General features: G+C 50.1%; 1 protein-coding gene across 1 annotated transcript in view; it reads right to left on the bottom strand.

The window, feature by feature from the left end:
- LOC142563074 (venom metalloproteinase antarease-like TtrivMP_A) overlaps positions 1-11,083 on the bottom strand; it is a 93,034-nt gene extending 81,951 nt beyond the window's left edge. Inside the window, exons 1-4 of the mRNA XM_075673591.1 lie at positions 10,949-11,083; positions 8,361-8,551; positions 8,153-8,251; positions 7,938-8,070 (exon numbers count right to left, since the gene is read on the bottom strand). Coding sequence (XP_075529706.1) covers positions 7,938-8,070; positions 8,153-8,251; positions 8,361-8,551; positions 10,949-10,994 — 469 coding nt within the window. The 5' untranslated portion in view covers positions 10,995-11,083. The remainder of the gene's footprint in view (positions 1-7,937; positions 8,071-8,152; positions 8,252-8,360; positions 8,552-10,948) is intronic.
- Positions 11,084-20,172: the final 9,089 nt, after the last annotated feature.

Genomic DNA, 20,172 nt, shown 5'->3' on the forward strand with positions numbered 1-20,172 from the left:
GCGTCCGGCTTCCGAGCCGCTTCGGCGAAGGTACGAGCATTTTCGTGTGGCTCCACAGCGTCTTGGGCTGCAAGTGGCGACGCGCTCAGCTTCAGGAATGCGAGTGACAGGGTTGGCAGCGTGCGCCTCGAATGCGCGAAGGCGTTCTGCTTCACGCCTGAGTGTTTATCGCGGATCAAAGAAAGATTCGCCCGTCAACGTCTTTGCCTTTCGGCGCCACTGAGCGCAGCAGTTTTTACAGCGAAGCTGTTAAGCGGTACTTCACCCAGGATCGTGTCTGTGTGCAAACACGAAACTATCATAATTTTGGTTTGCTCCAGCGTCGTCCTGTTCTTTCAGAGCTGGCTCGCTGGCGCCCATCGGCGCTACCGCGCGAACGTGCTCATGCCCCTGCTCCCGCGTTCGCCGTCGGCATTATTTGATTAATTGAAAAACACAATGACGTAACCAATTATACAGCGAAGCTGTTAAAACTAGTTCCCCCAGGATTGTGACGGTGTGTAGGCAAAACTCCCTACACCTGGGCCGATCCCGAAGAGAGTGCAATGCCGTGCCAACCCGCGGCGGAGGTGAAGTACGTCGTTAAGCACTGCCAATAGGTGGGCTAAGCCCGAAGATAGTGCAATGCCGGGCTGACTGGTGGCGGTGGTGCAGTTCGCCAGTAAGATACACAGCTTCGTTGGTCATCCTTCTCCACAGAAAGGAAGACACTGAGTTTTTTTAGTTGTGATCATCACAAGTGAAGCAGTAGGCGGCATGTAAGCACCGCTGATGCATGATGAAGCTATACTTCCTAGGCGACGAGACGTCACAGTCTAATCGAACGCGAAATACGAACTATGGACGAAAACTTCATCATCATCTTAGCAGCAGGCCTACACCGCCTGCACCAGGCTGCCTCAGCTGCGCTGAGACTATGGAAGCGCTCACTGTCCGCGCTCATTAGTATGCAGCTACAGTACTTCGCTTCACCACTCCGACATGGTGGCGCCATCCCCGTTAAGAGAGCTTATTTTACTAGTTCGCGCCGACTTCACATCGTTTATGGGAAGTTGATCGTGGACCCTGGCATAAAGCACTTTCGTGTTAAAAGAATGAAGAATAAGGTTATCGAACACGGGAGTCAAACCAAGGACCTTGCCATGACCAGCACTATGCTATTGCGCGGCGTCAAGAAACACTTTCTTGCTTTCGTGTCTTTTGCCAACAGGTCTCAAAGAAATGACAAAATAATATTTACAAAGCAATCACTGTCCGTGATAAAATTGTCAGCCCATGGAAACACGAATGGGAAGATGTGCTATTACAGATAGTCTGCAACAACTGCTTTTGGTGATGTGTGATGTCCTAAGACGCAAGGGCCAGTTAGGACAAAAGAGCGCCATGGCATATGGTAAGGTTAACGATGTGTGGCGGATGGTACGTACAATGAATCCCTAATGGTGGATGTCACATGGCTTTAAAATGGCCTAAAAACGGGCTGTAATTTGCGTAAAACATATAGGTACTAAAATAATGACACTGATAAGTTAGTGATGTGGGTTATGGCAAAAGGGTTTCGTTAAAAACATGATGCAACAAAAAATAAGAGTCACAGAAGAGCTTCAAAAGAGCTCTTGCATACAGGGGCTGTAATAACGTGCTAAAATTTCCTGACCAAATGATTTTCAGAGTGTCTGCTTCAGCTAAAAATTCTAAGATGATTTGCAGATTAAAAAGCGGTTCATTGATAAGAAAAAATGCCGGCTGCAGAGGTATGTCCCTGCGATATGCAGAAGGAAAGTACTTTTTCCTCTTTGCTTCTATTGAAGGTCATTGAATTAGAACATGCAGAGCAGTGAGATTATCGCCGTACTTACTACAAGTCGCAGGATCGCTGCCAGTCAAGAGGTAAGAGTTAGTACTGTGTGTCCTATTCTTAATCGGCAAACAAGTATTTCCTTGTACTATGCAGTTGTCTCACTTATCCAGTTCCCTAGTTTTAGTTTTTTGTGTGTAGCTTATTCAATACATCGGTATTATGCAGTCCTTGACAATGCTTCCTCTGCATACGCTATAGAAAAATCTTTAGGTCTGAAGCAGGGATGGGAATATGGGATCTGTATCGCCAGAAATTACTGGCGTAGCGTTTTCATCAGCAGCTACATTGCCTTTGATACCTTTGTGGCCAGTTATACAGCTTATGATAATCACTTGATTGCAAATATATGCGGAGCATAGCAAACTGTACAGCTCACGGAAAACGGAGTTCTTATGCTTTCGCAGACCGATTAGGGCTCTGACTACACGGAATGACTCTGTAAACCCAATCGCCCTAGTGAGATTTGTGAGCCTGAAGTATTGAATAACCGAGGGCCTAGCGCACGCTTTCGCTGTAAAGATACTTGTGTGTGGGTTTAGCGATCCGGATGTTGAAAATGAAAGTCGGAAAGCTGCGCAAGAAACACCAGTAGAAGACTTGGAAGCATCTGTATAGTATTCTGTGCAGGAGTACTTCTCCTGAAGTTCACGAAAATGGAATTGTATATGTGCTTCTGGTGCACTCTTAGAAATTTTTACGAAAGAGACATTGCATTCAATGGTCTGCCATTCCTATGGTGGGCGCATGCGAGTGGGTGCCATGAGGACATTATCTGGGACTAAGACACCTGTTTCATCGGCCAGTGCTATCAAACGAAGGTTCGATAGAGCCTGAATAGCTGGGCGGTTACGAAATAGCCGAGCAGTTGACATTTCACATATAGAAGAGTGATATAGATGCTCCACATTTGATTTGACCTTGAAAGCGTACGGAAAACTTAGATATGTCCTTTGCAGATGTAGTGACCATACCATAGATTGCACACACAGGCTTTCTACGGGACTAGTCTTGAAAACACCTGTAGATAGGCGTACACCCAAGTGGTGAACGGGATCTATCATCTTCCAAGCACTAGGCGTAGCGCAGTTCAGGCAGTATACCTCTCTTTTTCGAGAAAAACTGTTTATGTCCATCAGGGATATGTCCTTCAATGGGCACAAGATGATCCGTTGTAGGCCACCCTTCTGTGAACCCACACAAATAGGAATCAACCATATTGTTCAGTTCAAGCAAATGTATGAGTGGATGATTGACCATTTTTTAAAGCTTACACAGGCAACTTGTAAGAACCATGGGCCGATAAATTGCAGCTAAGGAAAGGTCAGCTTCAAGACATGAATAACAATAGCTTCCTTCCATTAGGATGGGAAGTATCCGGTAGCCCAGATAGAGTTGAAAAGTGCCAGAAGTATCATCGGTGTGTAAGATTTTAAGCATGTCATACATGATTCTATGAGCTCCCGGTGCAAAGCTTCTGCATGTGCTCAAGGCAGCTTTGAGATCGGCAATATTAAAAGGATGATTGTACGGTTCATTTGGACGGCACTTACGATCCAGTGACCAGTTAAGCTACTTGTTTATATTTAAGGAATGATTTTGTGTAATGTGTGGGGCTTGATAAATGCTCGAAGTGTTCGCCCAGAGCATTGGCTTGCTCTTCCCTTGGTTGTCAACTAAGGGGAATGGTTGAATTGCTGCCGCTTTAGCTTTCGAAGGCTATTCCATACTTTAGACCCTTGAGTGTAAGATGTGATACCCGAGACAAATCTCTCCGAGCTAGCCCTCCTTGCCTGTCTCCGCGTGCTCCTACCCTGTGATTTTACCAGTTTAAATTCCATGAGATTTTCTGTAGTCGGGGCGGGACGCAGCAAACTCCACGCTTCGCTTTGTTTCCTTCGTGCTAGTCTGCGCTGCTCATTCGACCAGAGGACCCGTCTTCTATATGAGAGACCTTGTGTTTGTGGAAATTTTTTTAGCTGCGTCCAGTATAAAACAAATAAAATACGCTACTGCTTCATTTATGCTAAAATCGCTGATAAGATGTCGTGATAAGTGGATTCCTTAAAACGATTTTATTCAGCGGAGGCTAGTTTCCACGGGGGGGCATGTGGAGGACGTTCGTCTATAAGTAATAAATCTAAAATTACAGGGAAGTGGTCGTTTCCATAAGAATTTTTGGTTACATGCCATTGCAAGTCAGAGAAAATTGAAGCAGTGCCAATCGATAGGTCTACTGATGAATATTAATTATGCTGAATATTAGAATACGTTGGTCCGGCTTATTGAAGAGGCGCGCATCGGAGTTAAAAAAAATCAATAAGATGACCTCTCGCGTCGCATCGCGATTCTCCCCACATGGCGTTGTGGGCATGAAAGTCGCCTAGGAGTATGTAGGGGTCCGGGAGTTTATTGATTAGGTTATAAAACTCGCTTTTTCCGAGACGGTAATTTGGGGTATGTGTATGCAAGATACAGTGATTAGTTTAATAAAAAGAATTGCCCGAACTGACATTGCCTAAAGGGGCGACATGATGACTAGCTACAGACTTGTCGGCACTATTACTACACCGCCAGACGAGGTGTTCGCCTCGTTGCCATCTCTACGGTAGATGGTGTACTGACGAAGAAAGCTTACGTCAGTAGGTTTCAGATGTGCCTCTTTGAATGAATGAATGTGATGTTTTGTGGTGCAATGGCCAAGTGTGGCCAAAGAGTGCCAGGCCAATGCTAATGTGTTCGCAATGGAGCTATGATTAACGAAGGGCAGATGTTACGGTGGCTGTATATGGGACTAAAACAGTTGCTCTAAAGTGCATAAAACATATAGAAAATAAAATTACGCCAATGATTAATGGGCTGTACAATGAACACGAATGATAATTATCAGATAGTGACATATCTCGCAGATAAGGTTTTGCAATAAGCACTACTGCCTTAGCAAAGCCCTTGGGACGCAAGGGCCTGCAGGCACGTGCTCTGCAAGACAACCATCACAGCGGCATCCTCTAAAAAGAGGATGTGGTATGAATTTATGGGGCTAAAAACTTGCAAGTCTACATCGTTCAAGAAAGCTATGATGTGTCTCTTTAACACACAATTACTTTGTATTATGCTTGTGTAGATGTTCTGTAATGTCGTCTAGGTTATAAAGTCCTCTAACATTCCATTGTATTACTTGGGTCTCCATGGTGATAAATGTGTTTTGCGCTGCATGTGTAAGAAAATGGGATTAGCTCATGGGTCCTCTCCAGGCACCGTGACGTGAGGTTTGTCTTTTTTTAGACCAATCGCGATAGTCTCGCCGTTCCTTAGGCGCTGCCGGCGCCATCTGGCTAGATTATGTGTCCATCGTTTCCTGCGAGGCACTGGACACACGCTCTTCCGAGCGCGGCGTTTGACGTGAAGGCCTCAACATGTCGGACGAGACCTTTGCGGCCACCGGCCCGGAAGTCGATGGTCCCTTTTTCTGAGGTGGCAGAACACCGCTGACTGTAGCCGCCAGAAGGCCGGATGGCGTCACCTCCGGCTCATTGCGTGTGGGCCGAACAGCCGCCAAAAGCCGTTGTGCCGGCACCCCCTGGCACGTCCCATCGGCAAAGATGTTCTCGGGCAGGTAGGATACCCGCCTACGTGCTTCCTTGAAAGTTATCTTTTCCTTCAATTGTTACTATTTCCTTTTCCTTTTTTCCGTGATGGGCACGACCGCGAGTATTCAGTGTGCTCTCCATCACATTTTACACAGTGGAGAGTGTTCTCGCAAGATTCAGAGGTATGTTCATTGGCACTGCATTTCGCGAAAGTTTGGCGGCCTCGGCAGCTCTGTGAAGTGTAGCCGTAACCCTGGCATTCGAAACATTTGAGAGGATTTGGTACGTATGACCTAATCCGGAGCTTGATGTATCCCGGCCTCGATAGACTCGGGCAGAACAGTGGAACCGAATGTACGTATCAGGTTCTTGGTCTGGATTTCCTTGCTATCACGCCTCATCTTAATTCATTTAATGGTGATGACGTTGCGCCCATTGAAGCCCTCCAGGTGTTCAGCTTCAGTGAGCTCCTACAGATCATCATCTGAGACAACGCCATGGGAGGTATTCATAGTACGGGGCGGGGTTACTGTTACTTGGGCATCCCCAAATGACACTAGATTGGGCCATTTTTCATAGCGTTTCTGGTCGCGGAGCTCGAAGAGGAGATCACCGCTTGCCGTTGTCGATGGTTTATAACTTGCACAAGTGACCTCGGCAAGGGACTTCGAGACAAGGAATGGTGAAGTTGTTTGCACTGATTTGTCGGCTTTTTCAGAATGAATGACATGGGAACAGGGAAAGGAAGCGTTTTGGCGGCCGAAAAACTGGAAAACATCTTCGATGCGCCCTCGCGTCTGAGGACGATCAGGCATTTGAGGAAAAGCATTCTCCATAAGTATAGATGAGGTTTTCGGCAGCGATGCCAACCACCCACCGTGGAGCCCAAGAAGGTGACATGACAGAAGTTCCTGCAAGCGAAGCCCCGCCGACGCCAGCCATACATCGCTGCTATAATAACTATAAATGCTGCATAACCATGACTGGCTAGCCACACAAGGTTAACCCTTGCCGCCGGGAAACTAGGAAATGAGAAGAAGTGGAGAGAAGACAGGAAAAATTAAAAGTGAGAGACAAAGGCGAAGTTTGCGGAGGAGGACAGGAAAAGGTGACTGCCGATTTCCTCCAGATGGGTCAATCTGGAGGTGCCATCTACGTGAAGCAGAGGCCAAAAATGTGTGTTGCCTCCGCCGGGCGGCCTTAAAGGTCCGAACACCCGGCATCGGCTCAACCCCCAGGATCCCCCTTTCCCCGGACACGGCTAAGCCGCGCACGGCTACACGCGGGAGGATCCAACCCTCGTGTGCTCGGGTACGTGGTGTCGCAACGCACCAAACGCCTGCTGACGCAGACGCCCCTGCGGGGGCTGCTCGTCGGAATGGCTCACTGTCGCTATACCTCATGCTAATCTAGTCTACTGAAGTTTAGGGAGCCTAAGAAAGGAAACGTCTGTGCGTGTATATCGAATTCAACAAAATGCATTACGATACCATGCAAGAAGTAGAGTTCATTACCAAGAAGTTAAAGTCGCAAATATCTTCTTTAAACAACACTTTCTATAATATCACTGAATCGCTGCCATTTAAACCAATCTTTCGTTGATTTTAATTGGGGAAACATTTCTATGCTTGGCTAGCGAGAAAATTGTCCGTCCCGTAAGACGACCGCTTTCAAGATAGCGCCCTCAGCAGCGAGAGAATTCTCCTTCGTGCTGCCTCTCCCTTCAACGCCAACCAAGCGGCGATAACACAGCACTCACGAAGTAGCCCCCCAACACAGCACTCACACTCTCTCCTCTACGCTAAGTATGCGGCGAGAACGCAGCTAGCGCAGCTATCAGCAGTCAGCATTCTTCGTCAGCATCGCATATCGCTTCCAAGGTAGGACCCGTACGGTGGTGCCATACGAAGCCACCGCCTGAGTACGTTTGGTCAAAGGTTGATAATGGTTCTACGTGGACGGGTAAGGCGCCTAAGAGCGATAACAGCTTATAATGATCGGAACGTCATCAGCGCACCTGGAGCCACACCTGCAGTTCTTTGCTTGCGTCATTAATGGTCCTTGCACCGCCGTTCGTAGCGGTGGGTGTCGCCGCAGCACTGTCGTTTGTACTGGCCAGATCCAGTTTCATAGCAATGATAATGACACCGGGTTGTGTGGAGATGAACAAGTCGTACAAAGCTTACGAATACTTAGAGAACTCTCAGATAAGTTACTGCACGTTTTTTATGTTTTCACTTTTTTCATTGTTTCTGCACGTCCTCCTTTCCCAGCCCAGAGATAAGCACCGTATAATCACTGGCTTTTTGACTATTTCCCCGTAGTGGTTGATCACAATTATTATAGGAACAAACAAAGAAACAAGCAAACAAGCAAACAAAACAAGATGCCGACTTTCACTGCGCGTAAATGCCGCTGTCACAGCAAATGACTTCAGAACCGAAGCAATGCTAAGTATGCTGCCTAAGGTACTGTCTGAAGAAACTCACCGGCTATTTCATCGACGCCATAAATTCCATCTTCCAGTGCGATCTTTGATATCCGATGTGCTGCTCTCCCTGACAAAGACCTCTCCATGCTTGTGAGAGGGTGGATTATATGTGTGAAATTTATCAGGCCCATCTATTACGACAGAAGTCAGAAGATGATGGAAATGGTAAACAACTTGCATGTAAAAGTGCTAAAATATATATAGCGCACTTACTATTTCGTAATAATTTCCATTAGCTTGGGGCTTAACGAGCAAAGAAGCTTGGTTTGCCGTGTCTGTATACAGGTGCTTCTCATAGGAATTTCCGTCGACCTAGAAATAATTCAAGTGTAGAAATATCAGGAATGCCAACTACAATCGTTCTTTCTGTATCTTTCTCGAAAACTAACAAATATATAAAATACAGAGTTAATTTACTTACGTATCTATCGATAGCGCCATCTTCAGTTTCATCTCGATGGAATACTCTAGGAGCAAGCACTGATGCTTTTCTTAAGCGTAAAGTGTAGCCTTCATGAATTGATAAGAATTTTTCGGAATCTTCTCCCCGCTCTTCATAAACTTCAGGGTAGACTACAGTACCATGTTGAACAGTTGCCTGGCTGGTAATAGCTGAATGCAGGTTAGAAGAAAAATATTTCAGTTTGTGTCCAACTTTCAATTCATAGAGCGAAGCTTTCTAGGAAGTCACCCTAAAGTACCGCTTCCGGTACTTCCTCCATGGTGTAATGATGTCTCTAAAATGTTTCCGCCTAGTTAGGCATGCTTGCAATATTAATTCTTAGTCAGATTAGTGTCATCGGGAACGTCAAAGGAAGCGGGGGGGGGGGGGGGGGAGTTAGGAACTTTTCAGAGCAAAGAGAAATTGGTTCTGTCTAAATAAATTTCATCTGACAATTACAGAAATATAGCTCCAAGTAAAACATTCCCAGTTTTAATTATCTTTATCTGTTATGTTCCGCTGAGTACATTCGATAGCAAATTAAAATGGCATACTAAGACTAACCAACAAAAATATTCCTGCACTTCAAAAAGCAACCAAAGAAGTGTCCGGCATGTGAATACCGGGAAAGAAAGAATGAGGAAGGGTAAGTGAGAAAGAAACTCTGCTTATTTAGAAAGGCATAGTTGAGCAATTATGGTTATCTGGCCTTTACGGCTGTGCTTGGGCAGTCGCGCAACGCCACTGCGCCACCTCATCAGCTGTTGCGGCGCCCGCTTGAAAAAGTGCTGCGCACTCCATTCATGGATCTCGCGTCCATAGATAGCACTAGTGTGTGTGCGAGAATGCCATGCACGACTTTTCGGCCGGATTCCCAGCGGAAAGCGTAGCTGAAGTTGCTCGGGCCGTCTCAGCAACGCCAGAGCGTCTTCAATGTCCCCTCAAGCTCTAACGTCCGTCATCGAGCCCAGTGAGCTGCCGCTGCTGCCTGATGCGGTACTGCCGGGATTCGATGAGTTTTGAGACGTCCTGCACGGTGCCTGCAGGCCACCGATGGCTTGGGTAGCTGTTAAGTTTCGTCAAAGATAGTTTGTCAAGGGTAGGCTTCAAGGCGTTACCGAAGCATGAAACAAGTAAGAATCATACGTGCACCGGTCATGGCTGGACTGCTCAGCCGCTCTCTGCTGACTGCTGTTTTAGAAAAACTCGCCTCTGCCAAGGCCAGCCCCATATTTCCGCTTCAACTGTGAAAATCAGATACTCAACAGATGTAGATGCACGCTGTGTTGCTCAAGTTCCCAAGCGCAAGCTTTTTTTCTGGCTGCAGGTTTCGAAGTCTGCATTGGTATCTGAAACCACACATTCCTCACTGACAGTACCAGAATTGATTTCTCATAGGCACGCCTCTATGCTCACTTATCCTTGAGCCAATGGATGTGCGGGCTGACAAAATGACCTCATCGGCTTCAGTCGAGGCACTATAAAAGACAACGCAGACATGAGTTTCCCGTTTGAGCTTGCTGCCTACGTCGGTCCAGCTGCTGCGTCGACAAACTAGTAAATGTTTGGAATCTATTTTTGGCAACCATCGTTATTCAGCAAACTTTCAAGTCATGCTGCCTCTCCCCTCCCCCCGCTAATGCAATGCAGACCTTTATGTATGTATAAGCTCGGGGACTCACCAGCGTAGACTGCCTTTTACACAAGACATACCGAACCCGTCCCTTTAATCTGATTTCATAGCTGAAGACCAAACATCACCGTCTATTCCGACCTCCGATATAGTTATCTTCGATGCGCTGCGTTGCTCAGCTCCGGCAATACAATCGCCTCAGGGAATTTGCTCAGGAAGTCGCCACTTGATCGTAGCATAAATTTACCCGCCACCGAAAGAAGCTCCCTACACTGCAGCACAGATGATTCAGGGTGCTTTGCGTAAGGAAAAAAACTCAAGTTTGACACAGACACTGGGTGCTTTGGCGTCCTAAGCTCTACATGCCGCGGTCAATACCTTAAAAAGGCTGCAACGCCAACAAGCAGGACAGATCGCATCCTGCTCCTGCTCCGTGTCTACGCACTGGCATCAACTTCATGGTAGTTTTATGAGTTACGTGAAAGGAATGCTGCAGACTTCCTTTACGCACCCGGCATGCGGACATCTTTAACGGTCGCGCGGACACTTTTCGCTGTTTTCGCGCTGAATCAGTGCGACCTATCACGATTTTGTGTCCGAACTTTCCTGCTGCCTATGGCAAACTGCGACAGCGTAGCCATCCACCAGAGGTCTCTCAATAGCCAGTTTCACCCGTATGAGCTGCAGTCAGGGACCAAATTTCTCAGTGCTTTTTATCGACACCTTTAGAACCAAAGCAAACAAGAACATCTCGAAGCATCGAAGAAAGCACCTACGTAATCCGCTGTCATGTGAGCGGGCGAACAGAAAAGATGGGTGAAGAAAACACTAGGACAAAACTGAGCGAAAAAAGCACGTATTTTGCAGGATGGCTCATTGTCTGCCTCTTTGCACTGGTTAGACAAAATAAATATGTAGAAGAGAAAGTAGTTACAGATGACGGTGGTGTACAGAAGAAACGCGACGAGGATCCCTTCCATTGGACGCCGCTGAGACACCGCAAACGATTGTGCAGCCCAAGTTCTGATAAATGTTCCTTTATATTCCTTGTAGACCAACGACTAGCGAAACAGTGGACAAACGGTCACAGGAGTACATTTCGGCAGGAAAAAAAAACAGGTGCCGCACTTGACATATGGAATATAAAAAAATGTCTTCGGGGGCAGGTCACACAAAAGAAATTTTTTCGGTGGGTCGTTTTGCTGCTTACGGCGGTTTGACCTCTTCAACGACACCGGTAGACTGTGGTCGCTCGGCAGGTGATCGGCTGGTTCAATTCTATAGGAGATCATGTAGAGCAGGCGATAAGGCTGCATTGTGTAAACCAGTATATTCAGAATTCTGTATAAATGACACAGAAAAAAAGTCCCATGCCTGCGTGGCACACGCAACACAGTCACGCGTAAGCTGGAGGAGCGGATCCATAAGAGCTCCATTTCCGGCACCCCGCACTAGTGTCTTCGCGGCGAAATCTCTTCACGTCGTTTTCACGAGAGAGTTCTCAACTGTCAACCCGGCATCGACGGCGAGATGCGGCTTGTCCTGCTCTCTGCACAGCGGTCTGCTGAGTCAAATGTTGCTTGGTCGAAGGCGTGCGCGCGGATCTACTATTCGTTTCTTGAGCAGCGATTCGTGCCTTGCGAGAACGCGTCATAAAGTGTAACGAAGAGTAAGCACAGATATCCAGACAACGTGGAGCACAGGTCACATCTCCTGACCCGTGGCATGGTTCGTTGCTGTTGATGGCGTTGATGATAATAATGGTTTATTGCCATCCTCTTCGAAACCGGGTGGGGACAAATACTTTTGAGTTACCCAGGTCCAGTTACATAGAGCATTTCCGTGCTGCATGCAAGTGCTACATCTCAGGACGCCTGGTGGAATGTAACGGAACTACAATGAATGCAAACTTTGTGCGTATCGATGCTACGCGGCGGGTCCGTCAGATAGCGTGTCAAATGGCACGATACGATGCTAATGATGATGATAATTATTTAATGCCATTCCCTTTGAAACGGGACGATGTAAAACAGTCACCCAGCCTCCTTGAATTAATTAGGTATACCACACATGTTTTCCAATACATCAATATTTATACATCTGTAGAATCTTCTTTTTCTTTCTCAAGACTTCCCTATCTTCCTTGCACGCTACCTATGCAATTGCTACATGAGGTGCCTGCTGGTGTTATAAGATGCAACTGAAATGCAAAGAGCGCACGTATAGACGCTACGCAGCGCGTATCTCGCATTGCAAGGCAAGTGGCACAATACGATAATGATGATAATGATGATGATGATTTATTGGCATTCCCTTTGAAACACGGCGGCGGCATAGTCACCCAGCCAGCTTGATTTAATCAAGTACATAATATATTTTCTATCATTCTGGTATACCTCGCCTTAAACGCCAACTGCAATGAAATTTTTTGAGCACGTAAAAAGCTCTTTTAATGCAATGTATTCCCCGAGTCCAGCCGGTTTTCTTCATCTGGTTGTCTAGCTTAGCATTGGGGTTATGGTACATCGGCGAAAATTGGACGCTCTACAATCTAGTGTGGCTGGCGCGGGAATAGAACATGTCCTATCGCACGCCGGGGAAGCTGGAACAGGATGCATCGCGCGCTAGCTCGGCTGACCAGAAGCATGCTGTTTGGGATCAGCGAAGCGAGCGTGTTGCGTTTGCACCTTCGAGAAACAAAGAAGCACTCGCTCGCCGCGCACTTGTCCGCTGGCGCTGCGGCAACAAGTGGTCGCCACGGCGCTCCGGGTCACGTTTAAAGTGCAGGGTGCAATTTTCGCGATCTTAGCATATCTTAGCATCTCAGACATGATGTATCCGAATTCACCGGCCGCTGCTTGGCACGCTGGAAGCGCCTGGACTCATCGACGGATAAGATCGATCAGGCAACTACCGCCATCTATAGAAAAGGATGACAAGCAGTTGAGGCTTGGAATGGCCGAGCTAGTGGGGTTCGGTGCTTAGCGTATATTCACGGCCAGACACACACCAGACAGACAGCGGCCGTGATAAATCTTCGCGCATTTCGCTCTGGCGGCATTGCATTTCTGCATGGCTTGCCGCCAAATCTACACCATGGCCGCTGCGTCGCAGTCTCCTTCGTAAGAAAAGCAGCTAGCATGCGGTTCCTGCTGTGTCAGCAAGGACGTCGTTCGTCTGCTTCGACGCGCACGATGTAGAGACGCACGAAATATCCTTAGGATGGTGCACTACCCGAAATGATCGCTCGAGAATATCGCCCCAGCTTCGTCAACTGCACTTTACATGCTTTGTGCCCTTTGGCTGGTCCGCGTCGCACTTGCCTGCTCCGCCGCGGTGCACGCTTTCGCTCTGAAAGGTGGGGCAGGAAAGAAGTGTTCGGCCTTCCTCTACTCAGGGTTGTGTAATGCAGAGTCATTGTTTGTGCTCGAGTACGTACTCGAGCGACCGACGACAACTCAAAGCATGGACATTCATGCAACAGCTCAAATCACGGGCGAAACAGGGAGAACGCATGCCAAGAGAGACGCCCATCAATTAGCAAATGATGAGCGAGCAATGCGACTGGCAGCCTAGGCGCAACATGGCACAATTAAGAGATCAACAGTTGCGTACGGTTCTTCAATATTTGCCATATCCGCATCGCTACCGCTTTGCCGTCAGGTGCATGCGTCGTCTGCATAGGCGCCATTTAATAGCTACGAATTTACCCCAAGTAAAATTTCATTGCGGTTGGCCTTTAAACTTCTTCTTTAAACCTTCCGAACTGCCCTATACCGCTACCTGGGCATCTGTTACATGGCATTCTACCTGGTGTACTAACACGAAACTGCGATGCAAAATGTGCACGCATGGACGCTACGTGGCGCGGATGTGACATAGCGTGTCTCCTAACGCGCTAGGACGCGTTTATAGGACGCTTTTTTCGCGGAATGCTATGAAGAGAGAGAGAGAGAGAAACAACTTTATTTTACCACTGCAGGGTAGGAAGTTAGGGCAGGTAGGCCTAGTGTGGCTCCCAGGTGGGGGCGACGTCCAGGGCCCACGAGACGAGTGCGAGTTGCGTTTTCTTGTCTGCTCTCGTCAGCAGCTGGTTCCAACCCTCCTCGGAGGGAACTGGCAGTAATGATCGTGGGGGAGGGTTACCCTCGCATCCCCAGAGAATGTGTGCCCGAGTGGCGAACACTCCATGGTCGCACTTAGTGCAGACGGGGTCGTAATCCCCTCCAGTGATCAAATAAAGTCTAGATTGACTGAGTATTGAATCGGTCTGCAGTCTGCGAAGCATGGTAGCTTGCGCTCGTTCGAGGTCGGGGTGGGGAGGCGGGTACACGCGTCTCGTCTCCTTATAGAAGTTTGTAATTTCGGCATAGGATTTGGGGGCCTCTGCGAGCGCATCTGGGTTCGAGGGGCCGGCCTCCCGGTTAGTTAGGCCTCGGGCTAAACGGTCGACCCCTTCGTTCCCAGAGTTCCCCGCGTGAGCAGGTACCCACACTAAGCTTATAGTTCTGTCGAGAGTGCAACCGCGGAGGACGTGTGCGGCGGGGAGACAGAGTGAGTTTTTTGAGAAATTTTGGATGGCTTGTTTAGAGTCACTGAGAACCGTGCTTGTGCGGGGATCCGCGATGGCTAGCGCGATCGCAACCTCTTCGGCAGCGGTGGAGGAGTGTGTGCACACTGTAGCGGCACTGATGAGAGTGGTGGTTGGCGCCGCTACGCAGGCTACGTATGTGTTACAGTCGCATTTCGCCGCGTCCACGTACATGGCATGTTCGTCGGCGGTGTAGCCTTCAGTTGGCGGCGCCTATCGTGACGGCCGGGTAGCATATTCTTGGCCATGGGTCTGATGACTAGCCTACTGAAGACTCCAGTCGGGAGGGGAGCAGTGGGGTGGATGTCACCTGTAGGGTTGATATTAAGAAGATTAAGAATGTAACGACCGTGTTCGGTGTGAGAAAGACGGTGTACCTGTGCAGTCTTGTGTGCCTCTATCAGCTCTGTGAGTGTGTTGTATACTCCAAGCTGAAGGAGACGCTGTGTGCTGGCGGACTGGGGCAGTCCCATTGCCGCCTTGTACGCCGAGCGGATGATGCTATTTACCGCTTCTTCGTCTTTGCGGCGGAGGTGGTAATAAGAGTATGTGTAGACAATCCTACTAATGAGGTAGGCTTGTGTGAGGCGGCAGAGGTCGGTCTCCCGCATTCCCCTGCGGCGAGTGGCAATGCGGTGGATTAGGCCGTTGATTTGGTGGGCTGTGGTTCGGAGGCGTTGGATGGCGTCCGAGTTCTGCGTGTTGTTCTGAACCAGCATGCCTAACACGCGGATGGTCTGTACGGGGTCTATGGGGTGGGTGGCAATTTGAAGCGTGATTGGCTCTTGAGGGTCGGTGACGGGTCGGCGAACACGTCTGTCTCGTATAACTAACAGTTCAGACTTCGTGGGCGAACAAATGAGACCGTTTGCCTGTACGTAAGTGTGGACGGTGTCGATTGCCTGTTGAAGTGAATCTTGTATCTCCCCGTCCGAGCCAGTGTTTGTCCAGAGGGTAATATCGTCGGCGTATATTGAATGCTTAATGTGGGGTATGGTGTCGAGAAGTGTGGGAAGGCCCCGCATAGTAATGTTGAATAGGAACGGGGACAAAACAGCTCCCTGTGGTGTTCCCCGGGTGCCCATGGTGACTTTGTCACTGCAGAAGTCTCCAATGTGGAGTTCAGCAGTGCGGTTGTAAAGAAAGTTGGCAATGTAGTTGTAGGTGCGAGTGCCTACATTCATCTGCGAGAGGTTGGTCAGTATAGAAGCGTGCGACACGTTGTCGAACGCTTTACTGACGTCGAGGCCGAGAATGGTGCGTGTCGCCCGGATGGGACCCGGGTCGAGTATGTCGTGTTGTATCTGCCACATGATGTCTTGGGCAGAGAGTCCAGCCCGGAACCCAAACATCGTGGGGGGGAGGAGATTCTCCTTGTCTGCGTGAGTGTGGAGTCTGTTCAGAACTACGTGCTCCATAACCTTCCCCAGGCAAGACGTGAGCGAGATGGGCCGCAGGTCGCCCAGATCGAGTCGTTTGCCTGGTTTGGGTATGAAGATTACCTTGGCATGCTTCCAGGAGTCTGGAAGGCGACCTTCATGCCAGTGGTGGTTGAAAAGGTCCGCAAGTGCTGCGACCGACTGGTCGTCCAGGTTGCGGAGCATTTTGTTGGTAATATGGTCATCGCCGGCGGCCGCGGTGGTCTTGATGCGGTTGAGAGCAGCGCGGACTTCCGACGCCATGATGTCTCTGTCCATGTCTGGGTTCTGGGAGCCTTTGTAATTTAAGGGGGTGGGAATGTCGGTGGAGGTGTTTATGTATTTGTCTTTCAAGGTAGCGAGGAGTTCCTGGTTCGTGCCTGGAAACGCGTGTATGACGCGGTTGAGATTCTTGTGTGATGCTGACTTGGTGTGGGTCGGATCAAGCAAGTGCTTGAGCAGAAACCATGTGTTCTTGCATCCCAACTGCCCATCGAGTCGGTCGCAAGTCTGATACCATTGTTCCTGACTAAGTTTGGCGGAGTAGGCTTCGATCTCTTGTTCGAGGCGAGCGAAGCGAAGCTTGAGAGGGTGGTTGTGTTTGCGTCGGAGCCAGCGAGCGTGGAGGCTGCGCTGGGCCTCCCACATATGCATGAGTTTAGCATCTGGGGTGGGGCCACCCTCCTCCTGGGTGACTGTGGAGGTGGCGTTGGCTGCGTCGCGGAGCAGAGTATCTGTCCATGCGTCGAGGTCGTCTATGGGGCTTTGCGGACGCTGAGTTCGTACGTACCGGAAAGCGTCCCAGTTGGTGTGTTTGAATGTGCGGCGGGGGCCCTTGCTGTGTGTGGCTGTGAAGGTAGTGCTGAGAACACAGTGATCGCTACCTATGTTCATACCGAGATTGTCCCAGCGCGCATCTGGGATGTTGCGGGCGAAAGTGAGGTCGGGGCAGCTGTCTTTCGTGATGCTGTTACCGAAACGGGTGGGCCGTTCGGGGTCGAGGAGGAGCGTCAGAGCCAGTGTCTGGGCAGTGTCCCAAACCTTGGCTCCTTTACGACCGCAGGCTCTGCTGGGGTAGCCCCACTCGGCGTGTGGTGCGTTAAAGTCACCCACTATAAGTAGCATCTCGTTCCGCGCGATCGCACACGCCTTGCGGAGGAGAGTGGCTACATGAGTGCTCTTGTCACTTGGGGGGCTGTACACGTTTAAGATGTTGAGTGGGGATTCGGTTCGGCTGTTTGGAAGGACCTGCACGAAAGTGTGTGGGACTTCGGAGTAGTCAAGATCGAGTTGATTGGCGGTGAGGTTGCGGTGTACAAGGATGGCGGTGCTCGGGCGGAGATCCGGCGCCACCGATTGGTTGTAAGCGGTATAGCTGGCGAGTTTTGTGTCGGTGTATGTTTCCTGGAGGGCTATAATGTGGGGTGTAAATGGCTGGGCCTGCAGGGTATACTCCAAGGCTCTCCGCTTTGCCTTGAAGCCCCTGCAGTTCCACTGCCATACTGTGATGGGCGCGCTAGCCATCGCGTTTCCTGTAAGGTTCGGGACGCTGCGGAAACGCTACGTCGGTTTTGATAATACCGCCAGCAGACGCACGCGCGGCTGCACTCTCGGTAGAGGGAAGCGCACCAGGCGACTGAGTGGGCTTTGATGTAGTGAGGGCGTCAGTTTGCGGAGGGCCCGTGAGGCGGTCGAGGCGTGTGGTTAGGGTGTGAATATTGGTTGCCATTTTAGTGCATCCTTCAATGAGCTGGTCGATAGTGGGGGTCAGCCGTTTTAGGACGTCCTCTATTTTAGATAAGCGGGCGTCAAAAGTTTCGAATTTTGCGTCAAGGTCAGAGGTAGAGGAGGGGGGAGGTGCCTTGCGCGTATTACACTTGGGCTGGTCGGTGTCCATGTAGGGGTCATTGGTGGGGTCGGAGGTGGGAGCGCGAGACAACTGCTGCGGCCGCGGTTGTGGGTGCGCCTGTGCAGACTCAAGGCTATGAATTTTAGCATTTGCCTGTGCTAACTGTAGCTGTAGTTGCTTAACAATTTCTGCCAGTTCCCTTACCTGGGGGTTGGGCACTTGGCTTGTGGCTGGTGGAGGGCTCTTCCACGCGACCTGTTTGGTGGACTTGGTATCCGGCCCGTCCTGGGAGGTTGCCCGGAAGTTCCGAGAGTGCGATGGGGAGCGGCTAGGGCTGTTGTGACTGGAGCCGCTGCTTCGCAGTGGTGGGAAAGCGTCATTTCCTGGGGGTCGTTGTTGGCGGTCGCGGCTCAGAGAGCGAGACTGATGGCCACGTGACAAGGTGCCGGGGTCAGTTTCAGTGTCCGTGGAGGATTTGGAAGATTTAGCTCGGCTGGTTGGCACGAAACGGTATTTACAGCTTCTACTGCCAGTGGGATGTGGGCCTTTGCATACGATGCACGTGGCTTGACAAGTGGGTGGTTGGCCGACTGGTTGAGGTTCGTGGGCCACACCGCAGCGGCGGCAAGTGGGTTGGCGCGGTTGTGGGCACACATCTGTTCTGTGACCTAGCTTGCGACAGTTGAAACAAGCCTCCGGGCGCCCCTTGTAAGGGAAGACCTCGAAAGCGAAGCCCAAATACCGCATGTATCGGGGCAGCTTGGTGTTGGCAAACGTGACGACAAAGTGTCGTGTCTGGCCCATACGCCGCACAGCAACGATAGCGATGTCGGGATTGCGAGCCCGAAGCTCGGCGAAGATTTCGGCGTCGCTTTCATAGCTGTAAGCCCGGTACAGAATCCCCCGCACGGAGTTGTCTGGGGCTGGGGCGTAGGCGGCAACCGGGACTTCTGTGGTGTCGATGGTGATGGCGCGGACCTTGGCGTAAGACACTGCACGAGCACTGTCAGGCGTGCTCACTGTCACTGTGTTGTTAGTAGGGTGGATTCTAACCTGGTCGGCAGTAACTGTCAGGCGTTGGTCAACGTTGGCTGCTGCGTAAATGGCAACAGCCAACCGGGCGGGGCCGACGGTGTGGAGGTTGAGTGTGCCCTGCGGGCGAAGGACTATCTTGAGGTCGTCCGAGGGCAGGCGGGGAAGCGGGCGCTTCCTGGTCGGCGGTGGAGGGCGGCCGCGTTGCCGTGCATTCGGGGCAGACAGCGTCGTGGCCGGCGTCTGGGCTCCGGCAGGTTGTTGTTCAGGCGGAGATGGGCGTCGGTAGCGGCGTTGCATCTCGAACGCCGTCCATGTGCCGTCGGATAACTCCTCGGCGGTGACATCGGAGCCTTCTACGGTGTAAGGCATCTTCCATGCGGCGTTGGGCACGGCAGGGTGCGGCGTCACCACCGCAGCTGCGCGCGAACGCGTCGAGGTCGTGGCAGCTCTTAGGCTTAGCTGCCGCAGCAGGTTTGGCCAAAAGAAAAAGGTCGAAAAAACATGAAAACTTGCTTGCCTTGGTATGGAAAGCGCAACACCGGGTCCGAAGCGGTGGTAGCAAGTCCACGGCAACAAAAGTGAAAGTAAGTGGCCGGTAAAAAGAGAAATTGCCCGAAAAAAAAAAACGGAGAGCATATGAAATGCGTCCGTTCACTCCGAGCGCTGCAGCGCCACCCCCGAATGCTATCAAGCGCTGGCGTGGCTCAGTGCTAGAGAAGCTGACTCTCACGGCCGGGATTCAATCCCGGAGGGAACTGGGCATTTTTTCTCATTCCAGGCGGAGGTGGTGGCCGCGGCATACACAACCGAAACGGGTATTGGAATGAGCGCACAACAGCTGACGCTGTAAACTGTTAGGCGTAACTTTGTGAGACAAGAACAGAGCGGCGTGGATCAGAGAGCAAACGAGGATAGCCCATATTCTAATTGACATTAAGAGCAAGAAATGCAGCTGGGCCGGCCAAGTAGCCCATAGGGTGGCTAACCGGTGGACCATTAGTGTTATAAAAAGGGTGCCAAGAAAAGGGAAGCGCAGTCGAGGACGGCAGAAAACGAGGTGGTGTGGTGCTACTAGGAAGTTTGCAGGTGCAAATTGTAATCAGCTAGCGCTAGGCAGGGGTAATTAGAGGTCGCAGGAAGAGTCACCCATACCGCAGTGGACATAAAAATAAGCTGATGATGATCAAACAGATAAGAAGTCATTTACATTTATCGAAGCATTTCGAATTCATTACAACTTGCAAAGCACTGCCTCAGGGCTAAAT

This window comes from Dermacentor variabilis, chromosome 11 (genome assembly GCF_050947875.1).
Source record: "Dermacentor variabilis isolate Ectoservices chromosome 11, ASM5094787v1, whole genome shotgun sequence".
Classification (NCBI taxonomy): domain Eukaryota; kingdom Metazoa; phylum Arthropoda; class Arachnida; order Ixodida; family Ixodidae; genus Dermacentor; species Dermacentor variabilis.